This window comes from Andrographis paniculata, unplaced genomic scaffold (assembly GCF_009805555.1).
Source record: "Andrographis paniculata isolate CXL003 unplaced genomic scaffold, ASM980555v1 Contig61END, whole genome shotgun sequence".
In the NCBI taxonomy this organism is placed as follows: Eukaryota; Viridiplantae; Streptophyta; class Magnoliopsida; order Lamiales; family Acanthaceae; genus Andrographis; species Andrographis paniculata.
In genome coordinates, this window is record NW_026137597.1 from 377,353 (window position 1) to 397,489 (window position 20,137).

The 20,137-nt window shown below is 33.6% G+C and overlaps 1 protein-coding gene and 1 long non-coding RNA gene across 2 annotated transcripts; one reads left to right on the forward strand and one right to left on the reverse strand.

The window, feature by feature from the left end:
• Positions 1-11,064: 11,064 nt before the first annotated feature.
• Positions 11,065-14,184, forward strand: LOC127260354 (nudix hydrolase 18, mitochondrial-like). The gene is made up of 5 exons (XM_051288079.1): positions 11,065-11,653; positions 12,378-12,495; positions 12,599-12,682; positions 13,150-13,278; positions 13,541-14,184. Exons 1-5 carry the CDS (start codon positions 11,565-11,567, stop codon positions 13,700-13,702), a joined length of 582 nt encoding a protein of 193 aa, XP_051144036.1. The 5' UTR covers positions 11,065-11,564; the 3' UTR covers positions 13,703-14,184.
• A 1,081-nt stretch (positions 14,185-15,265) lies between these two features.
• On the reverse strand, positions 15,266-16,943 carry LOC127260238 (uncharacterized). Its single transcript, XR_007840663.1, has 3 exons — positions 16,808-16,943; positions 16,557-16,624; positions 15,266-15,645 (listed from the first exon to the last, which is right to left on the reverse strand). It is a non-coding gene; the product is annotated as an uncharacterized LOC127260238 (long non-coding RNA).
• Between the last annotated feature and the right edge of the window lie 3,194 nt (positions 16,944-20,137).

The following is a 20,137-nucleotide window of genomic DNA, read 5'->3' on the forward strand; positions in this document are numbered from 1 at the left end:
TAAAAAAATTTATAAAATATATAATACTCTCTCCATCCCATATATGGTGTCATGTTTACGGTAAACACGAGAGTTTAGGAAGGGTATGATTACTAACTAATTAAGAATATATTAGTAAAATTAATTATATTATAAAACAAATAATTATAAACTAACGTTAAAATAACTAATTAGTTTAATAAAAATTTTAAAAATTATAATTATAAAATTTAAAATATGATTAAAATCTAAAATACTTTTCAAAAATAGAAAGTGACATAATATATGAGATTGACGAAAATAAAAAGTGTAATATAATATGTGGGGCAGATTATGGGCAGATGATGTATAAGTTTTTAAATACAAAAATTTATTTTGTATTTATTTTTTTATATTACTTTTTAATTATTTTATTAATGATGCATTATTTATATGTTTTAGTGTGCTTGTTTAATTTTATAATTTTATATGTTTTTGTCGTAAACTATGTAAAATTATGAAGATACTATAGGTAGTAATATTTTATATATTTTTTGTTACTTTTATTTTAATGTTTATATATTTACATTTGTATAGTCTACTACATTTTTTGGTAATATTTTTAAAAAAAATTATGTATTCTAAAATACTAAATAAATACTTTTGTTTGGAGAATATTTTTTAAGGCTTTTATTATTTATAAAAAAATTTCTTTAAAAATTATTAAATAAAATTTTTTGTATATTATACTTAAAAATTAATTTTATATTAAAAATATCACATTAATTATATTTATGTTTTGATTCTTTAATATATAAAAAAATAATTTTATTATTATGTTAATACTTCACCCGTCTCACTTATCATGTTCACATTTCTATTTAAGTCTGTCCCATTTATTTTATCATTTTTCATTTTTGGAAATTATTATACACTTTAAGCTTATTTTAAAATTTTTAATTTTTCTATTTTAGTTAGAGTAATTAGTTATTTTAATCTTAATTTACAATTATTTTTATTATACAATAATTATTTTGACTAATGCATTCTTAATTATTTACTAATTTTACCCCTCCTAAATTCTCATATCTATAGTAAAGTGGACATCATAGCTGAAACGGATGAAGTATAAAACACTGTATATTTTAGATTGTATTATTTTAATTTTGCTCCGAGCTTAAAGAAAACTTGGAACGGGTCTAGTAAGACTATATCAATTTGTGACAACACAAAATATAAAATATATATTAATATGAGATTGAAGTTTTAAAAATAATAATAATAAATTATTTGATAGTATATTGTGTGAGATTAAAGAAAAAATTAATCATAATTTTTGAAAAAATTAAACTCTATTTGTACATGCGTTTTTTTTAACATTTAACGATTAATATATAGTAGTAGTTTTTACAAAAATATCCCATAAGATATAATTTTATTTTATAAAATATCACATTATATTTTAAGTTTTTTTTTTTAATTCAAAACTTTGTGTTGGGAGCCTTATTGTTCATAATAATATAAAAAATTTCGTAGGTAAATAGAATCAATGTTTTACTAATAATTATATAAAAAAATTGATTATAAGTTTGTTCATTTCTTATTTTAGATGATTTTCCTTTTCTTTTTATGTTAAATACGATGATAAATTGTATTGATAAAATAAAAAATAATTTTATAAATAAAAAAATATATTTATTATATTGAATTAATATGTATATTATTATCTCCGTCCGTCCGGCTCTAAGAGTTTCATTTACTTTTTGTATGTTGATATTTGAATATTAATAATTATATCAAAACATAGTACAAATTAAGAAAAGATTGCAAAAATACTTCCATTAGTGTCTTATAATACTAATAGAAGGCTATTTGTAAAAAAAAAAATATACAAATATAAAGATATTTTTAATGTTAAGTACAATGACGCAAAAAGTAAATGTGACCCTTAGAGGTGGACGAATGGAGTATAATTTTTCAATAATATTTATAAAACATATAATGTCACTCTTTCCATTTCCGTGCGTCCCACGTATAACGTCAATTTCTTTTTTTGAAAAAATACTACACACTTTAATCATATTTTAAAATATTAAATTTATAATTTTAAAATTTTTAATTATATTAATTAGTTATCTTAATGTTAATATATAATTATTTTATTATATTATAATTATTTTTACTAATACTTTCTTAATTATTTACTAACTATAACTCTTCTTAATTTATGTGTGTACAGTAACATACTATATCCGAAACGGATGAAGTATTTAAAATTATCCTAAGTTATTGGGGAACACAAATAAATGCATCTATCTCTATACGTCGGTTGGATTTCCAGCCCGAGTTTGAAAAAAATGATTTATCATAATTGAAAGTAAACTCGTGTTTTTTTATGTCATATGTTGAAACGTGACTTGGATTTAGAGGTCTACCCAACCCGGAATCAAAGTGAAAAGAATGTTTCAATTGGCAGAGTTCCTCTTGGATCCATCTTAATTAATAACAAATGGACTTAGGGTTTAGGGTGTTTTGAGGTGCTTATAAATAGCAGCTATAGTTCCTAACCCTATGAGAATTATTGTAACTCTCTGAATCAATATAGTAAAATCTCTCCGGTTCTTGCCCGTGGACGTAAGTTGACACACCGTCATCGAACCGCGTAAAATCTCTATGTTCTTTATTTGTTTTCTTTCTCATTTTCTCATAACAAGTGGTATCAGAGTCATATCTGATTGATTGAAGATGTCCTCGTATAAGTTTGATCTAGAAAAGTTTAATAGGTCGAATGACTTCACGCTCTGGAAGGTCAAGATGAGGGCACTTCTGGTTCAACAGAGATGTGCGGTTGTGTTGGAGAGAAAGACAAGTTTCCTAAATATACAAAGAATGAGATGAAGAAGAAGATTTTGGCAAGGGCTTATTCTGTGATCTTGCTGTCAGTTACTGATGAGGTGTACGGGAGGTTATAGATCAGACGACGGCTTCTGGGCTATGGGATAAACTGTTTGATAAGTACCAGAACAACTCTCTCACGAACAAGCTATATCTGAAGCAACGACTTTACACTCTTCGGATGTCCGAAAGTACTCAGGTAAAGAATCATCTTGATACCTTCAACCGTATTATTCTTGATCTTCAAGGGGTTGAGGTAAAAATAAATAATAAAGATCAAGCCCTAATTTTATTATGTTCACTACGTGGTTCATATGAGAATTTTGTAGATACTATGCTATATGGTAGAACTAAAATTTCTGTTAATGATGTGAAAGATGCTCTTATGTCCAAAGAATTGAAAAGAAAGGTTTCTCTGGAAGAGGGTTCTGGTTCAGGTTTGTTTGTAGGTAGAGGAAGACCACATGAGATGAGTAATGAGAATGGGAGGTCACGTTCAAAATCAAAATTCTCTAGCAAAGTTAAGTGTTATCTTTGCAAGGAGAAGAGGCACATTAAAAGAGATTGTTCACAGAAGAAGAGAAATACAAAATTTGAGTCGAGTAACAGTGGCAGTGCTGTTGTGGTACAAGACAACTCTGATTATGGGGCCCTTGGTGAACTTCTGACAGTGTGTAGTGCTAGTATTGTTGATACCTGGATTATGGATACCGGTGCTTCTCACCATGTGATGCTCTCTCGTGATCTACTCACTTCTTTCAATGAGTGGAATGAAACGGTGAAGTTAGGTGCTGATGTGGTTCTAGCCATAAAGGGGAGCGGGATAGTGCAGATAAAATTGCATGACCGTTAGGAAATTTGACTACTGGTATGTTCCTGAACTCAGAAAGAATTTGATTTCTCTTGGCACCTTAACCAAGAATGGTTTAAAATATCATGGTAAAGATGAGTGGGTGAAAGTCCTGGAAGGTGCTCTGGTGATGATGAAGGAAAAACTGCAGCATAGAAATTATTTTCTATAGTGCAGTTCAGTGATGGGAACGGCGGCGGTATCCCAGTCCTTGGATAAACGTAATGAGAGGACAAATTTGTGCATCCTCGATTGGGTCACATGAGTGAGCCGTGTTGTCTGTGTTGAGCAATCAGGGTTTATTTGGTGGGGATGTGACAAGTAAAATTCAATTCTGTGAGGCTTTTGTAAAAGGGAAGCAACACATGGTGAGGTTTAGTACCAGTCATCACAATTAAAAAAAATTTTGGAGTATGTTCATTCAAATTTATGGGGCCCCTCTATGGTGAAATTGTATGGCGGTTGTTCTTACTTTGTCACTTTCACATATGATTATTCAAGAAAAGTCTGGTTGTACTTTCTGAAGACTAAAGATGAAGTGTTTGGAAAGTTCAAGGAGTGGAAGACCATGGTTGAAAAATGGACGGGTAAACAGATCAAGACTCCAAGAACTGATAATGGGTTGGAGTTCTGCAACGCTCCATTTGATGGGGTTGCAGAGTGTATGAACCAAACCCTCATGGCGCGTGCTAGGTGTATGCACATATTTGTTGGCTTATCTAAGAAATTTTGGGCTAAAGCAGTTAACACTGCTAACTATATGGTTAATAGATCTTCATCAACTGCAATTGACTTAAAGACTCCTCAAGAGGTATGGTCCGGTAAACCCTTTGATTACTCTAATCTAAGAATATTTGGATGTCCTGCATATGCTCATGTGAATTATGGTAAGCTGGAGTCGAGGGCGGTAAAATGCATATTTCTAGGGTATGCAATAGGAGTCAAAGGTTATTATCGACTGTGGTTTACAGAAGGTAAAAATCCTAGTAAATTTCTTATTAGCAGAGATGTAACATTTGATGAATCTGCTATACTTGATCAGAGTAGCGGTTGTAAAAGTATTGCAAGTACAAATGATTGTGGTGCTGACCAAATGGTGGAGTTTGAGACTCATGACGGAGTTGTGTTAGATGTAAAGCAGCAGGATAATACTATTGATCAATCAGATCAACCAGATCAGTCAAAACCTTATGGGAAACCGGTTGAGAAGGAAGCTGATGACACTGGTATTGGGGTTGAAGATTCCATAGCAGTTAGAAAGGGAAAGAGGAATATTCAGAAACCAGCTAGGTTTGCAGGATGTGCATTCATATTACATGGATTATGTGGCTTATGCATCGGCGGTTGGTGATGATCTTGGCTCTGATGAGCCAAAAAATAATAAAGAAGCTGTGGCGAGTAAAGATGCCAAAAACTGGATTATAGCAATGAATGAAGAGATGCAGTCTCTTATAAAGAACAAGACTTGGGATCTCGTTGCTCTATCCAAAGAGGTGAAGCCAGTGGGATGCAAGTGGGTCTTTAAAAGAAATGAGAGAATTTCTAGTGTTAAAGCTGCGAGGTTCAAGGCGAGACTGGTGGCAAAAGGGTTCTTACAGAAGGAAGGAATCGATTACCATGGAATCTTTTTTCCTTTGGTGAAACACAAAACCATCCGGGTTCTTTTGGCAATGGTGGGTGCTTTTGATTTGGAACTGGAGCAGCTTGATGTAAAAAAAACATTCCTTCATGTTAATATAGAGGAACGGATTTACATGTCTCAACCGGAGGGGTTCGAAAGTTCTAAAATGGACCAAGTATGCTTGTTAAAGAAATCTCTATATAACTTGAAGCAGTCTTTGAGGCAGTGGTACAAGAGATTTAATTCCTTCATGGTGTCTAATGGTTATACTCGTGATTAGTTTGATAACTGTGTTTACTCAAAGAAAGTTTCTAGTGATTCCTTTGTGTATTGTTGTTGTATGTGGATGATATGTTAATTGCAGCTAAAAACATGAATGTAATTAATGACTTGAAAGCTCTACTAAAGAGTGAGTTTGAGATGAAAGATTTGGGTGCGGCAAAGAAAATATTGGGTATAGAGATCTGGCATGATAGAGAAGCAGGACGGCTATGAGTTTCTCAAGAAAAGTATATTGAGAAAGTTTTGTAGGCATTCTCTGTTGATCAGTCCAAACCGGTAAGTACCGCTTTGCCGGCATACTTTAAACTTGATCGAAGCACTATACCGGATATAGATGAAGAGTTTAGCTACATGAAGATGGTTCCATATTCAAGTGCAGTTGAAATTCTTATGTATGCGATGGTATGTACGAGACCGGATCTCGCTTATGCTGTTAGTATGGTGAGCAGATTTATGGCTACTCTGGGTAACGCTCACTGGGGAGTCGTAAAATGGATCTTGCGATATCTAAAAGGAGTGTCTAATATTTGTCTGGTATATGATGATAAAGGCCATGGTGATGGCCTGGTTGGCTATGCAGACTCTGATTACGGGGGGTGACTTGGCGAAACGAAGATCACTGACTTGGTTCATCTTCACTCTGTTTGGATGTGTAGTAAGTTGGAAGTCTACTTTACAACCTACGGTTGCATTGTCGACAACTGAGGCAGAATACATGTCAATGACTGAAGGTATTAAGGAGGGTATCTAGCTACATGGTCGGGTGGAAAGTTTGAGTCTGAAGGTGGAGAAACCAGTGTTATCCTGTGATAGTCAGAGTGTTTGCAGTTTGACTAAAAATCTGGTGTATCGCGAAAGAACCAAACATATTGATGTAAGATTGAATTTTATCTATGATGTTCTAGAGGAAGACAGGTTCTCTACTCAGAAAATAGCTACATAACACAATCCAGCTGATATGTTGACAAAGGCGCTACCAACGGAGAAGTTCGAGCACTGCTTGAACTTGGTGAATATTCGCAGGAGGTAAAGTCCCCTCAGGGCATCTGGTAGAAAGGAGACGACTGAAAGAAATATTGAGGAACCTTTGGCGGTTGGAGAAATTCTAAGTCAAGATGGAAATTTTTGAAATGTGACTTGGATTTAGCGGTCTACCTGACCTGGAATCAAAGCGAAAAGACTGTTTAAATTGACAGGGTTTCTCTTATAAATAGGCCTAGGGTTTAGGGTGTTTTGAAGTCCTTATAAATAAACAACTATGGTTCCTAATAAGACAGGAAGGGGGTAGAAGATCGAAAAGAATGCATTGGATCCGTATGACAATGATTGTAATTCTCTGAATCAGTATAATAAAATCTTTCCGATTCTTGTCCGTTGACATAAGTTGAAACACTGTCACCGAACCACTATATTCTTTATTTGTTTTCTTTCTCGTTTGCCTACAACATCGTCAAAATTCACAAAATACATTAGTCATTAAGTACAAACTCATAATTACAATTAGGCAAAATTATCTGTAACTGCAATGTAATTTCAAAACTTACCCTAAATTTCCTGCAAGCCTCTTTATATTTTTAAAAATATTATAAAAGATTTACTTTCGTACAAAATATATAGATAAAAATATGTTCTTATCACACAAAAATATAAAAAAAATTCCTAAAATGCTTTTAAAAAATCATTTTTTTTCCTAAAAAAAATACATCTTTTTCCGATTACGATTCTAGTTATAATTACAATTACTACTAATAGAGATGGCAATGGGTCCGGGTAGATCCGAGACCCGACCCGGATTCGACCCATTTATTTGGGGTCGGGTCCAAATATTCGGGTCCAGGGTCGGGTCTGGGTCTGGATTAAAAAAAAAAATTAAGGGTCGGGTCGGGTCCAGGGTCCGAGCATAGACCCAACCAATACCCGAACCCGACCAGCCATTTAATTAAAAAAAAACTGAATTATATTGTATTTTCCCTTATAAAACCTAGTAGCACTGCCTCTTCCCCTCTTTTTTTTTTCACGCAACCCCCTCCCCTCTTTTATTCTCACGACAGCCCCTCCCCACGCAGGCAAGACACTGTCACGGCAAGTTCTTGGTCGATTTCTTATCTCTTCTTCGTCTAATCCTTTCTCCAACTCAATTTTTCATCATTAAGCATTATTTTTTTTTGTATAAGGGTAAGTTATTGTGTAATTTTACTTGGTGTGTGAGATTTTGATTTCTATTATTTGTTGGGTTTTTGGTATAAAAAACTTAAAAGTACATGAATGAAAAAATAACTTTTTTTTTGTTCATTTTGAGTTCTAAATTGCAGCAACGATTGTTAAGAAGAAAATTTTGTTCAGGTTGAGTTCGAAATCTAGGGTGGTGATTGAATTTTTTTTATTTGTCGGTCGATTCAAAACTGAATCAAGATGATGGTGTTTTATTTATTTATTTATTTATTTATTTATTTATTTATTATTATTATTATTATTATTATTATTATTATTATTATTATTATTATTATTATTATTCTTTCGTTGGTACCATGCAATTTTTAAAGTACAGGGAGATTTTACGCTGAATTTTAAAACAACATGGGAGTTATAAGCAATTTTACCATTTAATGATAATAAAACAAAATTGATAATTTGATATTTCATAATGTTATTAATCTATTTGGTATAAAATTAGAAATTGATTCAAATGTAGTGTTTCTTGAATTCAAATTCTGTGGTGCCTGTTGTCTTATCTGTTGCCTATGCAATTTTTTTTAAAACTTAATTGATAATTCATAGTTCTCAAGTGCATTATTTTGTTATTTTGTAGATGGATTTCGAATGAGCTGACAATTCTATTCCGTCGGTTAGCAGTATTCAGGAAAATATGAATACACAAGAAACTCTGGAAGAAAATACTAACAATGATAGTTTGGAAACTAATGACTCTACCGATTGTAAAAGAAAAAGGACATCGGAATGGTGGGATCATTTTGAAAGGAAAAAGATTGATACTATGATATATGCAGAAAGCAACTACTGCAAAGCCTGTCTCAAAGCACCGAGTGGTTATAAAACGACAAATTTGAAGAAACATTTTTAAAAAGTCTGTAAAAAAGACCAAGGAAAATGGACATTCGACAAAGTGTTATGATGATGGGAAGCAAAAAACTTGGTGGAGGTCAAGCACTTGAAACCCGTATATTTAATCAAGAAGATTCAAGGCACGATCTTGCAATAATGGTAATTTTGCATAATTATCCATTGACAATGGTCGATCATATTGGTTTTCGAAGATTTGTTGGTAATCTTCAGCCATGTTTTAACATGATTACAAGAAACACTTTGAAATGTGACATTTTTAAGATTTATGAGATTGAAAAAAGCAAGTGTTATGAGATATTTGACAAGTTTAATAGTCGAATTGCTATCACAACGGACATGTGGACATCAAGCAATAATAAGAAAGGATTTATGTCAATTACTAGACATTATATTGATGACTTTTGGAATTTGAAGAATGTCATTTTGAGGTATATTTACTTAAAAATAATTTTTTATTTTGGTATTTTTGTATTTTTTTTGTATAGATAATTGAAACTTACGAACAATTTTTTTATTTCATAGGTTTGTTTATGTACCAGCTCTTCATACCGCCGAAGTCTTATCAAGTGTCCTCATTTTATCTTTGATGGACTAGAATATTGATAGGAAATTATCAACTATTACGGTTGATAATTGTACTACTAATGATTCGATGATTCAACAAATTTTGGGGAAATGTCATCAAAAGATATGCTGATGGATGGAAAGGTACTTCATATGCGTTGCTCTGCACATATTTTAAATTTGATTGTTAGAGATGGGTTGGAAATAATTAGTGGTGCAATTGAAAAAGTGCGTGATAGTGTGATTTATTGGAATGCTTCACCTTCTAGAATTGAGAAATTTGAAGAAGTTGCTCGTCAATTGCATATTAATTGTTCTAGAAGGTTAGTTCTTGATTGCAAAACTCGTTGGAACTCTACTTATTTAATGTTAGAAACAACTATTATTTATAAAGATGTGTTCCCACGACTTAAATGCCGAGAGAGAAATTACAGTAGCGAGCCAAGTAATGAGGATTGGGAAATTGCAATTGAAATATGTGGAAAGTTGAAAATTTTCTATCAGGTGACAAAGTTGTTTTCTGGAACTCTTTATCCTACATCAAATTTTTATTTTGCTCATATATGTGAGATAAAATCAAAATTAGATGAATAGGTGAAGAGTTCAAATGTATTGGTTCAAGAAATGACGAAAAAAAATGTTTGTAAAGTGTTGTTATTGGTCGGGCCAACACAACGTATGAAAAATATTATAGTGATTGCCATATCATGTTGGGGTTGCTATTGTATTGGATCCTAGGTACAAATTGAAGTTGGTTGAATTTTATTTTAATTTGATATATGGTGATGAAACTGAGATCAAAGTTAATCAAGTTCGTCAAAATTGTTAAGATTTGTTAATTGATTACCAATCTAGAGCCACGTCTTCTACGGATATGAGCTCGGTGGTTGATGTTGAAATATTGGATTTGGGGGGTGCGATGACTCGCAATGTTGTTTCCACTTATGCATTTGATCTAGATCCATTGAAGAAATACGATCAATTTGTGGCAAATATGAATGATTCTTCTAGGATTTCTATGATGTCGAAGTTGGATATTTATTTGGAAGAAAGCTTTTTACCGAAGACACAAAATTTTGATATATTGGGTTAGTGGAAGACGAATGGAGTCAAGTATCCTTACTTACAGAAGATGGGAAATGATATTTTGGCTATTCCGATTTCTACTTTTGCTTCCGAATCTACGTTCAGTAATAGTGGAAGAATTATTAACCCTGCGTAGTAGACTTAATCCTTCTACTTTGGAAGCATTAGTATGTGCTCGACATTGGTTATGGAATGAAGCAAATTGTAAGTTAATTTTAATATATTTTTAATTAATATATTTATATTTTATTATATTGTAAGACTTATATTATTTATTAATTTATTATTTTAGGTGGCAATTTGACTTCCGGATGCTCAATAGCATTTGACCATGAAGAAGAAGATGACGATAAACAATGAAGATTGTTATTATTTTATGTTGTGATTGATGACTTGTGTATGTGTTTAGATTTTTTACTATGAATGCACAAAAGATTACATGTTTGGTTATTATATATCATAATATGCAATATTTAATTTTATTATTATTTGTTTTTTAATTGAATTATTATTGTTGTTGTTGTTCATTATTTGTTGTTATTTATTTTATATTTGTTTTAAAATAAATAAATAATTATTTAGGCAGGTCTGATAATCCAGATCCGAATTCTGTTTATATTCAAAATTCTAAAACTATCGAACCAGTCGGATTTGTCGAATCCAATCAAATAATTTCGAATCAAATTCGGATTCAATTAGCTCCGGATCCAATCGGATCTGTTCCAAATCCTGAGTCCATATATATTTTATGATCAGACCCGACCCAAACCCGTCCTGTTGCCGTCCCTAACTACTCATCAATCATTATCCACAGCCGCAACGCAAATGCTCTCCACAATTGACGCGTCAGCTACACGTTTCGTTACCCTCTCTCTCATGAACTCACTGACTCACTGACCTGCTAGGCCCGGCCCGACCTTCACGGTGGGGTGGGATGGTTGAGGTGGGGTACCTCAGAACCTGTGGGGCTGTCCCGGTCCAGGAGACTTTAAAACTGCCATTGTTGTCTGTCTGTCTCTCTCTCTCTCACTTCAACTTCATTTGCTGCAAGTCTGCAGTTGTATTTATATATAGCCCAGCCATCCCTCCTTCACAATTTGGAGGCTAACCTTTATCTGCTCTGCTCTGCTGCAACTTCTTTTTATTTTTGAACCTAAACCTCTTCGCCTCCCATGTGTTTGTAATTGTGTGCGAGTGATCATCGGTTAGCTGTTTGGTAAATTCATGGAATTGAAGAATATGATTGCTCTCGTTTCCCGCACTGGAAGGCATATGCAGCGCTACAATTTTCTGGGGCACCGTCAAGTTGTAGGGTAAGTAAGTCTCCAATGGGTTTGCCATTTGCACGGACGATCGATTCTCGAATTTTCTTTCTTTCTTTGTTAGTAATTCGGAGCTTTCGAGTCGATTTCATGTATACTTGGTCAGATATTGAGGAAGAAAGGAGTGCTTGCTTGTTTGCTCCTGAAATTCTACATTTGTTTTGATAAACATACATACGCACACGCCCGCCCCGCCCAGATTTATGAGGCGATGGGGGAGAGGATGAACACAGATTTTTGTGGGAATTTGTAATTCTTGCATATTCATCAACATGTTATTGTTTTTGCTTGTTCAAAATTTTTATTAGAAAATGAATTTTGTGGGGAGTAGAGTAAGACTAGTACGACAGCAGAACATGATTGGCAAGGCAAGTGTGCTCAAGGGCTTTTCCACGTCGGTTTCCATGTTGACTAGATAAATGACGGTGCAGTGCAATTCCACGAAGCTTCCGAGTCGTTGCGACAACCAAGTTTCAATCATCCATAGATATATTTCTTTAGTATATGTTGTTATCATCATTATCCCTCTCTCAACATGATTGTTTAATCTGTCATGCTTGTATTTATTGTATGTGATTTGGATCCAAGTGAGACAAGCTTAATAATCAAGACCTCCTCAATTATTCCTAGATAACAAAGTATTTTGCGATATTTTGTTGCTTTTATATAATATGGAGCATTTTCTTTTGTGACTTTATTTATCATGTTTTCGCAGATGTATTCCATACAGATATAAGTGTGGCAATGGGACGCCCCATATATCGGATGAGGATGAAATCGAAGTCCTTGTCATCACGTCACAGAGAAAAGGAAAAGGGATGTTGTTTCCAAAGGTAGTTCATAGTCAACTACAAATTTGATTTTAAGATTGGACTGAATGGTTTAGTCTCTTTAATTTCCGCAAGAAACTTACAGTCCTATGATCATTTTACTTAGGGTGGTTGGGAAAAAGATGAATCCATGGAAGATGCTGCCCTCCGTGAAACAGTGGAGGAAGCCGGGGTAGTAGGGGATGTTGAGGTCAGTGTTTTCTGTATTGATTTGATCACTTGCTAGTGCTGATGTTTGCAGAATTAAAATAAGTGTTTGAATCTAACCCTCTTACCTGTTGTTTTGAAGAGTTACTTTGATTTATTTAATACAGTTTTGAAGAAACTTAAAGGATTAGTCCCTTTAGGAGGTGGGAAGGAAAGGCAATGACTAAGACATTTAGAAAATACTGTATTCCTGTAGTTCTCGGCAGTATATATACGAACTGTTTGATTTGCCTCTCATGAGTGGTGTTGTGTAAGTTCAGTTCCGGGCCAAAGAACTATTAGTACTGTGCAGATGCATTTTTTGGCTGGTTATTGATGATTTTGATGTGCTGAATGCTAAATGGGAAAACCTTAAAAGTGGAGGGTGTTTGGTAGTTGCCAAAGTCATTATTCAATCTCCTCCCCGGCCTTACATTGTATTGTATTGTCTTGTTACTATGTTGAATGCAGCATAAGTTGGGTGACTGGACTTTCAGCGGCAAAAACAATGACATGTGGTGTGAGAGCCACATGTTCCCCTTGCTCGTGAAGGAACAACTTGAATTATGGCCTGAGAAAAACTCCCGCCAGAGAATATGGGTAAGAATACTCTACAATGTTGTAATTCTATTATCGGTAGATTGCTGCTGCTGCTGCTGCTTGCTACTAACCTCCTGAAGTATGAAGGGTTGGAAAAAATCCCCAGAAAAAACAAATACTGGTAGTAGTAGTTATTTGAACATATTGTCGTTTTGTATTTCAAAGGGCGCTAAATTGAGGTTTAGATTTGGGATGGGATGGTCTTGTGTAAGTAAATATGTTGAGTTGTATATGAATGATGCGAATGTGTGAATTGGGACAGGTAAGTGTAAGAGAAGCAAGAAAAGTTTGTCAGTACTGGTGGATGAAGGAAGCCTTAGAATTATTGGTGAAGCGGCTGACAATGCAAATCAAAGTGCAAGGCGGCAGCGAGGCAGAAACTGGTTCGCTTAGCCAAAAAGGCAGGAAGAAGTCTAACTTGTAGGAACAATGGAACATTGTGAGTGAGGATTGGAAATTGACAAAAGTAGATACAAAGTAGTAAAATTCCTGTCCTGTCCTGGAAGAGAAGAGAAGAGAAGAGAAGCTAAGCTGGCAAATAATTGATTGATGGCTGCTGTTTGTGACCATTTGTAATTGTAATTGTAATTGTGGTTTGGTTAGGAGACAAAGATTCCTCAACTTGAGCCAGCAACATAATTAATAACTATTCTTATAATCTGGACTGGACTGGACTGGACTGGACTGTACTGTAGTAGTAGTAGTAGTAGTTCATTTGTTTTATAGAGAAGAGCCTCTAATTTATTAGCATGCATCTCTGTATGTAGTGCAATGTAATGTTTGATGCTTCATGCCGCCTTTTGTGATTGTTTTTCTCCCAAAGTTGCAAACTAGGAAGGAAGGATTTTCCTGTATGCTCCCAAGATGATATAGTAATAACAATAATAATAATAATAGTTTACTGTCTGTCGCTTTCCTTTCCTTTGCTGCTTCATGCGTTTCCATGAATGTTTATTTTGTCACTACATTCTTGGCTTGGGTGTGTATATATATATATATATATATTATATATTATTGTACAATGACTATCTAATCTTCATTTTTACCCTTATTGTTTGTGAATAGCCGCGTGTATGTCTTGGTCTGTAGAGTTGTATAAAATTGTGAAATATTAAATATGTAATTTTGAATATCCTATACTATTGACCGACGAGAATTTTTGGCCAAATTTGAAAAGTTTATCTATTTTCTCCATTCACAAAATATGTTAATATATATATATATATATCTTTATTTAAATTTACACGAAGTCATTTGGGAATCAAAATAACAAAAAATGCATATTATTTTATAGGAAAAAAAAAGTGTTCATATTATTTTCTTTTAATGTTATTGTTACGCACAAAAAATAATAATAATAATAAAAATAAGGATAGCAGAATTTTAAAGGAAACTAGACACGAAGTCGGATGGAAAAGGAAAAAATTTGCGCTCAGGTCGGCAGATCGGAAGATCTGCGGTCGGATAGGCAGGTCGGTTGGTCCTCGGTCGATTGGTCTGGTCGGTTGGTTCGCAGGTTGGAAGGTCCGCAGGTCGGATAGTATGCGAGTCGGACGGTACGTAGGTCGGAAGGTCCGCAGGTCGGATAGTCAGCAGGTCGGATCAATAAGTCGGATGGTTTGCAGTCGGATAGTTTGTAGTCGGTTGGTCCGTGGTCGGACCAAGTAAAGTCGGCTGCTACGGAGGTCAGGCGAAGTAAGGTTTGGTAATTGATTGCCCACTTAAGTGAACAGTAGTTTGGTCGCTTAGTAGGGGCGGCCAAGGAGTCTTTTGGTCTAGCGACCAGTTAGTCGCTGGATTAGTTGGTTGGGTTATGCAGTTGGCGAGATGGTTGCTGTAACTGACCAGACGACGTTTCAAAACGTTTCTTTTGGGTGGTTGACGGCGGTTGCTGAGCGACGGTTCCAAGCGTTTTCTTCAAGGAATAATTAAGTATTTGGATTTTCCAAATGTTGGTATCCCATTCAACAATTCTGAGTAGCATATCTATGAGATTAAAACAGTTTTTGATGAATTCTTGATGTAATGACATTGCAATTATAATTTCCCTTTAATGTTAATTATACAATATAAACAGCTAATGCAATTCCATAATACCACATGTATTGTATAATGTAAGTAGTTATTATGTTAGGATGTCAATCCATCCATTTTGAATTACCATTTTCAACAACAATACATCTAATTGACAACAAACCTAAAAATTGCAAATCATGAACAATGGGACCATAGGGATGCCACTGTGATCCTGCTTGCCTCTCTATGTTCTCATGCACCCGATGCTCCTAGAAGATAGCACAATAACCTCAACAGTAATGGTCCCCCTAGAGGGCTTGATGAAGGGACTACTGCTGCCTCATCTTCGACCTATAGAAGCATGAGTTGAAGCAGGGGCATCACGCACACAATCGATGGGGGTATATACCCCTGTTAACTAAACAAAAATTAACAACTATTAACACATCCATACATTCAATTTATTTATTGGTCCTATCAATTAACTTACTACTACTACTACTCGCCACTTGTTCCTTTATTAAGGATCTTAGAGATCTGCCCAAACACAATGAAAGGACACCAAAAAGTTAAGCAACCCAAAGAATGGAACACAATAAAGAAAATGTTAAAAAAATCTCTTCATTTAATTATGAGGAAAGAAGAAGAAGACTATCACGAACACAATGCTAATACGAAGGACATCAACATGAATATAAGTTAATAAAATTTCAAGTTAACCCTAAGTAGTTGCTGGACTAATAAAATCTCAAATGCACATGGTTTTCATTTCAATTAGCAACCAGTCATCATTCAAAAAAATGAAAAATACCCAAAAAAATGAAGCCAAATTATTAGCCAAAGCAAACAAATACATGTAAATGATCCCAAAACAAGTTTTTGGACTGGCTCGTGCTTAAGGATCCTAATTTTGGGATGCAAGGTAAGTTAGAGGTGTCCCATATCACTGAATACATATAGATGCAATATTCCATTTATTTTTCATCAATTGTCAACAAAACTATTTACGACATCAAATTTAGAATTTAACATTGAGAAGAACAAAAGTAGAAACTTAAATCAACAAAATCTACAGAAATTGAGAAAACCCCAAAAATATAATAAATCATCACCATTAAAATGAGCGCAAAGAACAACAAAATCTTAACTATATTCAACAAAACCTTAATGAAATTAAAAATTCCCCCAAATAACAGTTCTAGATTGAAAGTTATTGAGAGACCAATACCCAACTGATCCCCTCCAAATAATAAACCATGTACCTGCGGAAGAAGAGGAGGCCAACGACGAGGTGAGACTGGGCAACAACGGGGAAGGGGCTGCATAGAAACTATGAAATAAAGTACTCAGAATCAAAGCTCTCTTCAAACACAACAAAATTTCAACTGGGCAAACAAAGAAATAAAGGAGAATTTTAGGAATTTACAGATTAATTGATTCCAGCAAAATTTAATGAAACGAAAGTTAAATTTTCCAGCATGCAAAAAATTGTAAAAAAAAAAATCGTACACACCGAGGTCTAGACCAGCGGTTGGAGGCAAAAGAAGAAAGCCAATGACGCAAGGGCAAAAAATGATTGGAGGTAAAGAAAGAAGATGATGACTAAAATGCAAAAAATAAGAAATTTAGTTTAGAATTAAAAAGAAAAGGAGAAAAGAATTACTGCCGGTGCCATGCATCATTCTTTTAATAGGTGGGACGGAGGGGCTGGGATGGCTAGGGACCGACGATCCCATGGGATGAAACAAGAAATAAGAAATATCAATTCACTTTTTTTTTCTTTAATATTATGTTCTTTAATTTTTTTTTCATTTCTCTATATGAAATCACGTAAACAATAAGGGAAAAAAATAACTAAAAATTAAAATTTTAGAAAAATATTAAAGAAAATTTAATAAAATTCAATAATTTCTACTAAAAAAAATTAAAATTAAAAGTATAAATCAACAAAATTACAAAAAATTTACTATTATTTTTTACACTATAAAATAAGAAAATTTAAAAATAAGAGAGGCAAAATAATAAAAATTACATAATTTTACCCATGGGATGCTTTGTCCCAAAAATAAATCATATTCTTTTATCCCCACACACATAATATATATACATACTCATGTGTGTATGTATAGTATATACACACTATGTGTGTGGGGATAAGGGATAGGATGTGTTAATGTGACAGATGATTCAGTTTGATAATTTTATTATTTGTAACACTAATAAATCCCTATATTTTAGGGGCGGGGCCAAGTGCCCCCCTAGCCCCTATGTAGTACCGCCACTGAGGAGGATAGGAGGAAAGACAATGATGACTAATACATTTAGAAAATATTGTATCCATATATATTTCGCCAGTATATAAACGAATTTTCGATTTGCCTCTCATGAGTGGTGTTGTGTAAGTTTCGGAAGAGGTATTTACCTTGATGAATTGTTAGGATTGTACAAATGCCTTTTTTGGCCCGTTATTGAGGATTTGGAAGTCTTTAATATAAAATAATGTTTAGATCTAAATCCCGAGCCCGAAGTCCAATCCAATGTCAGTGCCATGACTTGCTCATTTTCTAGAATCTTCCATCCTCTACTATACGTATTGTCAAATTGCTGGTTGAAACGCCGCCGACGGAGATAGCCACGACTAGGCCTAACAAGAAGAATACCGAGAACATCTTCATGTCCAAGGTATTATTATTATTTTTTTACTTGTGGTGGATAAACATATTGGCCAAATTGCTCGTAATGCCATCCAACGCTGTTGTGCCAAAGTCTCCACTAGAAACTCAATACCTGTTAGTAGGTATATTAGATTTGATTTACAGTTGTTATAAAATGAATATCTTATGGCCGCACTATTAGGGTGTGTTTGTTTGAGGATTTGGATTTTAAATAGAGATTTGAATAGTAAAAATTTTGAATTGTAATAATTGTGTGATGTGATATAAATATGTGTCGATGTGATATTTTGAATGTAAAATTAATTTTTAGTATAATATAAAAAATGAAAAATGAGTGTTTGATTTGATATTTTTTAGGGAAAAAAATTAAATGAATAGTAGAATTTTGGAGAAATTCTCCAAACGAACACACCCTAAGTGAAACATCCTATTGCATTTTTTTGTTTATCCCTCTTAAAAATTTCAGCCTTGCATTGCTTACCCTGGAATTGGAGTTTGTGAAGAAAGTAGCAAAGGATGACATATATAGTTTCCTTGAACTTTTCATTACGTTTTTTTTTTTCTTTTGTTTTCTTCATTTCTAACTTTTTCAATTATTTATTTATTGGATCTCTCTACTATTATTTAATTACTTTTCCTTGATGTCTCCATAACTGAATTGCCTTACCATGCAACTCGATGTTGTTCGTTTTTCCGAGCATATTCACCAAATATTTTTCAACTAGGTTGGAGCTACATCTCCAGTCTTTGCAAATCAATAGAAGTTGATATAAGTAGCTTTTTAATAAATGAAGTATTTACCTGACTTCCGTGTCTATAGAGTGTTTATATGGTCTACTTAATGTTATTCCTTTGAAATTTGTAATGTGATAAAATTTATTGTTATAATGTGTTTGAAATTTTTATCTATGCATTTTTTGTATCTACAAATTTATCTCTTTTGAAGAGATTTAAAATAAATAAAATGAGAGGTTTTGGATAAATGATCAGTGGATATATACTTACTTCTCAAGTGGGCAAAGGGTGACATTTTCCTATGTATTAGTATTAGGATATCAATATATTTTAATTTTACAATTAACTTATAAAAAAATCAATATACATATCATTTTGTAGAGAATATTTTCTTCTAATAAAAAAAATAACTAAAGAAACTATAATTTAAAAAATAATTATTTTTTTTAAAAAACAAATAATTTTGGTTAAGTTGGTTGCACAACCACCCAAAATTATTTTGAAATCATTTGCTTGGCCACAATAATGACATGTTATGGTCTAAGATGAAGGACAAATTGAGATGACGAATGGCCCAATGACATTAGGTTGGCCGATGCCTGACCTTCCTATCCATTCAGGTTGGCCGACGTCCAATGCACCTCATTCTTCAGCCACTCTCCACCCAAGGTGTGTTGCCCCTCAGAGTAAGTGCTTGTTAAATAAATTCGTGCTATGTCTATGATTGCCATTACATGGACCTCAAATGATGAAGAAGATGACGATGATGATTAACGATTGTTTGAGTTAGAGTTCCAACAATTGTGATTATAAAGAGTGATGCAGTATACACTAGCATACCTACTTACTTACCTACCTTCATGTATGGTTTTTTTATTTATGTAGGAAACTCCAATCAGTGGCCATTTGAACACCACATTCTAAGCTAATTAGGTCTGGTCTTTCCGTTGCTTCTCAAGGATCATTCTACGTTGTCAACCGGTGAATTGGTGTTCTTCAGAGATTTGCGGCTGAGAAAAGTGCATAGATCCGGTGGGTATGACTATTTTTTTTTTTTTTTGTTTGGACTTAGATTGACTTTTCTGAAATTAGTAACTGCTTTTCCTCTCAGTTGTTTGAACTTTGAAGTTTTCTAATTCTCGTTCTTTCCTACACATCTTTGCATTTTTAACGTTCCATATTTTGAAAATGGTATTAATTGATAGCAAATTTTCTTGAATTATGTTTTGGTATCCAGATCAGTAGGCTAATTCAAATGTTTCCATATTTTAGGTCCCTCTTGCGATGATGAGGTCGAAATGGGCGTTAATATCCTCAATGTCATTTTTTTATTCCACATTATTGAATCAAATTACTAAAGTGACTATGATGTTCTAACTCTTTTAATTTGATGATGATAGATTTGCATTTTTCCATTTATTTTATGGTTCATC